The following is a 6274-nucleotide window of genomic DNA, read 5'->3' as shown; positions in this document are numbered from 1 at the left end:
GCAGCAGTACTAACCACTTCACCCCCTTATTACGCCCCTGTCCCTGCCTCCGGATGCTGATCAGTCTCTCCCTCTGTCCCAGGGTACCAATGACCCGGTCTCTGTGTTTGTCTACGACATCAAGCCAAACGCTGATGAGCAGACCCAGGTGGCGAAAGCGGCGTTTAAGCGGCTGAAAACCCTTCGACACCCCAACATCTTATCCTTCACCGACGGGTTAGAGGTACGTGAGCAGCGATCGTTCAGCTCTCGGAGGGTGGCAGGGCCTGGCTAGGGCGGGCAGTAACAAGAACCAGCAATGTCGATGGGGGGGGGGCAAAGCTGACCCCCAGCATCAGCGGGATTGTAAGAAACCATAGTTGCATTTCTGTTTTGGCCAAACACACTGCGCCTTTCGACGAGTTCACTAGATTGACAACAGTGTATGTGAGCTTAAATATGAGGGGTGCCCGGTGATGCCCCCCCTCCCCCGGTGATTTGGGTTTAACCATGTGACAGCAGAGGGGCTTGGAACGATGGAATTTTATTGTCTGTTTCTTGCTGTCTCTCGGGGTCTGATTGTTGCTCATGTGGGGATAGAAGGGAGCCCTTGCTGAGTCACGTTGTAGCTGATCGATGTCCCCACTCCATTCTCCCCACCTCTGCACTTCACTCGGCCAACCCGTCCATCTCCTCTCCCAGCTTCCTGCTGCTGGTTTCCGCCCGTCCGTTGTGTGGACGCCTTCATGGAGTGCCACCCGCGAGCGCTCTCCCTTGCGAGCGTGGGCATTCATGGGCTGCCGGGTGGCTGTTCGACTGCCGCGGACCTCGTGATCACTCCCACAGTGCTTCCCCCAATTCAGTCCTCACGCGTGCGCCCTTTGCAGTCCCGTTCGTAAACTGGGTGTCAGTCAGTAGCTGATTTATTTTTTTCTCTCTCTCCCACCATGGTCCAATGCAGCGATGCTCCTTCCAGGTGAGGCTGCCCTCAGCTGGCAGCCTGTCTGAGATGGACAGGCTCAGCGGGCTGATTGTTTCCCACTCCTGTTTTGTGCATTCAGATGTACCTAACCCCAGGCAGGGACTTTGCTTGTTTACCGGTCTCATTGGAACATTGTTGGAGATGGAGGTGGGGGGGGGAGTTAGTCCCAGAGATATACAGCATGGAAGCAGATCCTTTGGTCCAACTACTAAGTTAACCTAGTCCCATTTGCCAGCATTTGGCCCACATCCCTCACACCCTTTTCTTTCCATGTCCCCATGCAGATGCCTGTGGTAATCATACCAGCCTCTGCCCCCTCCTCTGGCAGCTCCGTCCATACGCACAAGTCCATTGGGCCAATTTCTGGTGCTGCTTTTCACACTGAGTGCCATCGATCAGGTGGTGAACAGGGCAGTTCCTGAGCTTGGCAGTGTTGCCAGTGCAGTACAGCGATAGCTAATGCGGCGTTAAACAATGGTCAATACACCCGTGGGACATGGGCATCGCTGACGGACTAGCGTTCATTACCCATCCCTAGCTGTCCTTGAGCACGGTGACTTGCTAGACCCTTGCAGAGGACAGTTGAGAGTTGCTGTGGGTCACAGGTAGGCCTGACCAGGTAAGGATGGTTGGTTTGCTCCCTTGGAGACCACCATTTGGGCCAGACGGGTTTTTCCAACAGTTGGCAATGGATTCGCGGTTCTCAGTAGATTCTTAATTCCAGATTTTGTTTTCCTCCTGTCGAATTCCACCGGCTGCTGCGGCAGGATTCACACCCAGGTCCCCAGAGCAGTCACTGAGTTTCTGAATAAATAGTCCAGCACCACTGGGCCATCGCCTCCCCTAAATTCCTAATTGTGGGATCACAATAACTGAATGTTAATTAGCCTGGATCAGCTTGGAGAATCGCACTCGTCTTTGGAAAGCCCCAGTAAAACCCACGGTTTCACTGTCCCTCGATTTGGAGGGTTGTACTAGCTGAAATTTAAATGGACAAATTTAACTCAGGAGGTTGTGACAGTCGGATTAGAAAGCTCCAGTCAGACCACTCAGCAAAAGCAGGATCTCTCTCTCCCCCACCCCCAACACGTGTGTGCTTGCACACACACGCACAACTCCTCCATTTACAATAGATAATGCCCTTTTAAGAAACAGGAGCAGGAGTAGACCGTTCAGCCCCTTGAGCCTTTCCCTGCTATTCGGTGGCTGATCCGACATTCCTCACTTTCCTGCCCTTTTCCCGTCACCCTTGGTTCCCCGACCGATCAGGAAACTATCTGTCTTGGCCTTAGATATACTCTGGGCAGCTCACACGTGCGCACAGACACGCACGCAGGCGCGCTCACACTCACTCAAGCAGAGATGCACGCACACGCACAGACTCTCATGCACACCCCTCTGTGGCAAGGAGTTCCAAAGACTCTCAACCCTCTGAAATGAACTTCCTCCTCATCTCAGTCTTAAATTGGTGCCTCTTTCCTCTGAGACTATGCCACCTGGTCCTAGACTCCCCGATTAGGAGAAGACTGTCACCATTTCGTTAAATATACGAGCCACGTTTGAAGATGTGAACAGCAATGCGGATGCCAAGCTGTCCTGAGCAGACGTTAACACTCCTCTGAATCAATTAGTGAAGGAACCCATCACCCAAGCAGTGGGAAATACTCTGAACAGTGATAACAGTATTATCCTTCAAAACGTGCAACTTTTAAACGGGGGTTAATTATTCCTTTTGTTCAACGTCCCAGAAAGGAGCCCCCTGTTAGATGAGATTCCCTACAGTGTGGAAACAGGCCCTTCAGCCCAACCAGTCCACATCGACCCTCTGAAGAGTAACCCACCCAGTCCCATTTCCCTCTGACTAATGCACCTAAGACTATGGGGCAATTTAGCACGGCCAATCCACCCTAACCTGCACATCCCTGGACACTATGGGACAATTTAGCACGGCCAATCCACCCTAACCTGCACATCCCTGGACACTATGGGACAATTTAAAACCCACGTGGACACGGGGAGAATGTGCAAACTCCGCACAGACAGTCGCCCGAGGCTGGATTTGAACCTGGGACCCTGGTGGTATGAGGCAGCAGTGCTAATCACTGAGCCACCGTGCTGCCCTGTTGGTTTAACTGTATTTCTTAGATTTCTTTGAAGAGTCAAGCAGGGTTTTAAGCGGTCTTGTTTTATTTTACGACTTCAGTGTAATGAGTAACCCCCTCCCTGTCCTTCCTGTTTTGAAGGCAGAGAAATGTCTGTACATCGTGACTGAGCCGGTCACTCCGCTTGGCACCTACTTGAAAACCAAGGAGGCGACGGGAGAACTGAACGAGCAGGAGATCTCGTGGGGGCTGCATCAGGTTGTGGTAAGGCTGACCTTGCTCCGTCTGAGATGCTGACCGAATCCTACGTTGCATTTAACTGGAGCCGGGGTTGGGGGCTGGCATCGCAATGGGGGTGGGATTACGCTGCGGTGGGGGAATGTCCAGGCAGACTTTGGCAAAGCGTTGGGGGTGATCGCAATGAGAGGCACCCAGCTGGGGGGGTGGGATTACGCTGTGGTGGGGTTGGGGGGTTTGCCCAGGCTGGCAGACTTTGGCCTAATCTTATCTGCAGGTAGTAGGGGCCATGCAAATAGTCTCCAGCAAACTGCCCAAAACCACTGCAAACTGAGCCAGCCGGATTATTTCACCGTTACAAACATGTGAGGGACAGTGAAGAAATCCCAGTCCCTGTTCCTGGTAGAGACTAGCCCAAAGACCTGCCCTGTGCCCAGGAGTTTGGACTGTCCAGAGCAGTGTTACAATCCAATTTTCCCCAAATGACACTTGCTATTGATGTGTTGGACTGGGGTGGACCGAGTTAAAAATTGCACCACGCCAAATTATGATCCGACCGGTTTATTTGGAAGCACTAGCTTTCAGAGTGCTGGCAGCCACCTGATGAAGGAGCGGCGCTCCGAAAGCTAGTGCTTCCAAACAACCCTGTTGGAGTATAACCTGGTGTTTGGGTGATTTTTAACTCTTGCGACTGAGTGCGGGAGACACCGTTGGTTCAGTCAGCGTTCACCTTCCCGTGGTTTACACAAAACCTCTGGCATGGAAGTACGACAGCTCCGGGATAGTCCTGGTCAGCTTCCCATCGCCGATATCCCGAAACTTGAGATCAGGCGGGATTCCGCTGCCTCTATCCCAGCTTCTCGTGTTCAGCAAACATCCCCCCAGTGTGCTCTCTGCTGACTTAGCCACCCAGCGTGGAAGCAGATCCCTCGGGTCCAACTCAACCATACCAGCCGAGTTTCCTCACCTCTGCTAGTCGCACCTGCCTGCGTTTGGCCCATATCCCTCGAAACCCTTCCTATCCATGTCCCCATCCAGATGTAGTTTTAAATGTTGCCATTATACCAGCCCCCACCACTACTTCTGGCAGTTCATTCCATACACGTACCACCCTCTGTGTGAAAACGTTGCCCTTTAGGTCCTTTTTATATCTTTCTCCACTCACCCTCACCCTCTAGTTCTGGACTCTTTCTCCCCACACACCCCCACCCATCCCCAGGAAACTACCTTGTATATTTACCCTATCCACTCACCCTCATGGTTTTATAAACCTCGATAAGGTCACCCCCTCAGCCTCCGACGCTCCAGGGGGAATAACATATCCCAGCCTCTCCTTATAGCCTAAACCTTCCAGTCTTGGTAACGTCCTTTTTTTTGCACCCTTAAACCAGTTTATTAACCTCCTTCCTGTAGCAGGGTGACCAGAAAGCAAAAGCTCCATTTCAAATTCCCCTCTGTTCTCTGCACCAGCACCCTGCTCCAAATGCCATCTATTTCCTCCAGCCCCACATCCCTCTGTGATGGCGACACTGCCCCTTTTCAGCGCTCTCTCGAGCCTCCCCGGTCAAATGGCTTTGTCTTTGGCAATGGTGCCTTCAGTGCCCTAATCCCTGGAATTCCGTCCCGAAACTGCTTACTCTTCCTTGTGAAAGGGTTCTCCAAGAATCAGAGAATCCCTACAGTGTGGAAACAAGCCCTCCAGCCCAACAAGTCCAAGAGTACCCCACCTAAACCCATTCCTCTACATTTACCCCTGACTAATGCACCCTAACCTGCACATCCCTGGGCACTATGGGACAATTTAGCACGGCCAATCCACCCTAACCTGCACATCACTGGACACTATGGGGCAGTTTAGCATGGCCCCACGATCTGTTCCACGTGGTCCTTCCGTCAATGACATAGAGATTAAAGAAAAAAGCGCCACTGCACTCCTGACTCCAATCGCCAGCATCTGCGGTCCTCACTTCCGCCAACATAGAAAAGCAGCAATTTCAATCCCGGAGAAGTGTCATTCCCGTCTCAAGGCAACTGGCTCTGCTTTCGTCTTCTGCAGATGGGCAACATTTTCACGCAGGGGCTGGTGCGTGTATGGAATGAGCTGCCAGAGGAAGTGGTGGAGGCTAGTACAATGGCAACATTTAAAAGGCACCTGGATGGGTGCACGTATAGGCTGAGTTTAGAGGGATATTGACCGAGTGCTGGCAAATGGGACTAGATTAATTTTGGATACCTGAGTCAGCATGGGCGAGTTGGGCCGAAGGGTCTGTGTGCGTGCTGTACGACTCAGTAAGTCTTCAGCTACTTAATGAGACGTTGAAATATTAACGAAGACATGACCAATATCCGATAGTGCGCTGGGATGCAGTCAGACCGTGCTGAGTTTCTCCGGCAGTCCCTGTTTTGTTTCTGGGGCACTACGCAGATGCGGAATGGTGTTGCTGAGCTGGGACTGTGGGGGCCGTCTGTCTGCGTGCTGCCTCTCCCCCCACCTTGGTGTGTGTTTTCCCTTTCACAGAAAGCCCTGAGTTTCCTGGTGAACGACTGCGGGCTGATCCACAACAATGTGTGCGCGGCTGCGGTTTACGTGGACCGGGCGGGCGAGTGGAAGCTGGGCGGCCTGGACTACATGTACGCCGCACGCGGAGAGACGCCGCTGCCCTCGAAGGGCTTCCCGGAGCTCGACAAGTACGACCCACCGGAGGGGACCGAGCCTGGCAAAGGCAGCACCGAGAAATGGTAACCATCTGAAAGGGTCCAGCACCTCTCCGTCCCTCCCACGCACCCGGAGCTCATTGTCAACTTCCAGCAGAGCAAACCTAACACCGTGTTTACTGCGGGACAGCGTAGAGGGAGCTTTACTCTGTATCTAACCCCGTGCTGTCCCTGTCCTGGGAGTGTTTGATGGGGACAGTGTAGAAGGAGCTTTACTCTGTATCTAACCCCGTGCTGGCCCCGTCCAGGGGAGTGTTTA

General features: G+C 52.9%; 1 protein-coding gene across 1 annotated transcript in view; it reads left to right on the top strand.

Moving 5' to 3' along the window:
• Nucleotides 1-6059, top strand: part of LOC122544036 (N-terminal kinase-like protein) — a gene marked incomplete at its 5' end in the record, with an annotated part of 29263 nt that extends 23204 nt beyond the window's left edge. The window contains 3 exons of the mRNA XM_043683049.1: nucleotides 83-223; nucleotides 3205-3327; nucleotides 5819-6059. Coding sequence (XP_043538984.1) covers nucleotides 83-223; nucleotides 3205-3327; nucleotides 5819-6043 — 489 coding nt within the window. The remainder of the gene's footprint in view (nucleotides 1-82; nucleotides 224-3204; nucleotides 3328-5818) is intronic.
• Nucleotides 6060-6274: the final 215 nt, after the last annotated feature.

Source organism: Chiloscyllium plagiosum, chromosome 45 (assembly GCF_004010195.1).
Source record: "Chiloscyllium plagiosum isolate BGI_BamShark_2017 chromosome 45, ASM401019v2, whole genome shotgun sequence".
NCBI lineage: Eukaryota > Metazoa > Chordata > Chondrichthyes > Orectolobiformes > Hemiscylliidae > Chiloscyllium > Chiloscyllium plagiosum.
The sequence above is the reverse complement of the archived record's forward strand: the minus strand, read 5'-3'. Positions and strand labels throughout refer to the sequence as shown.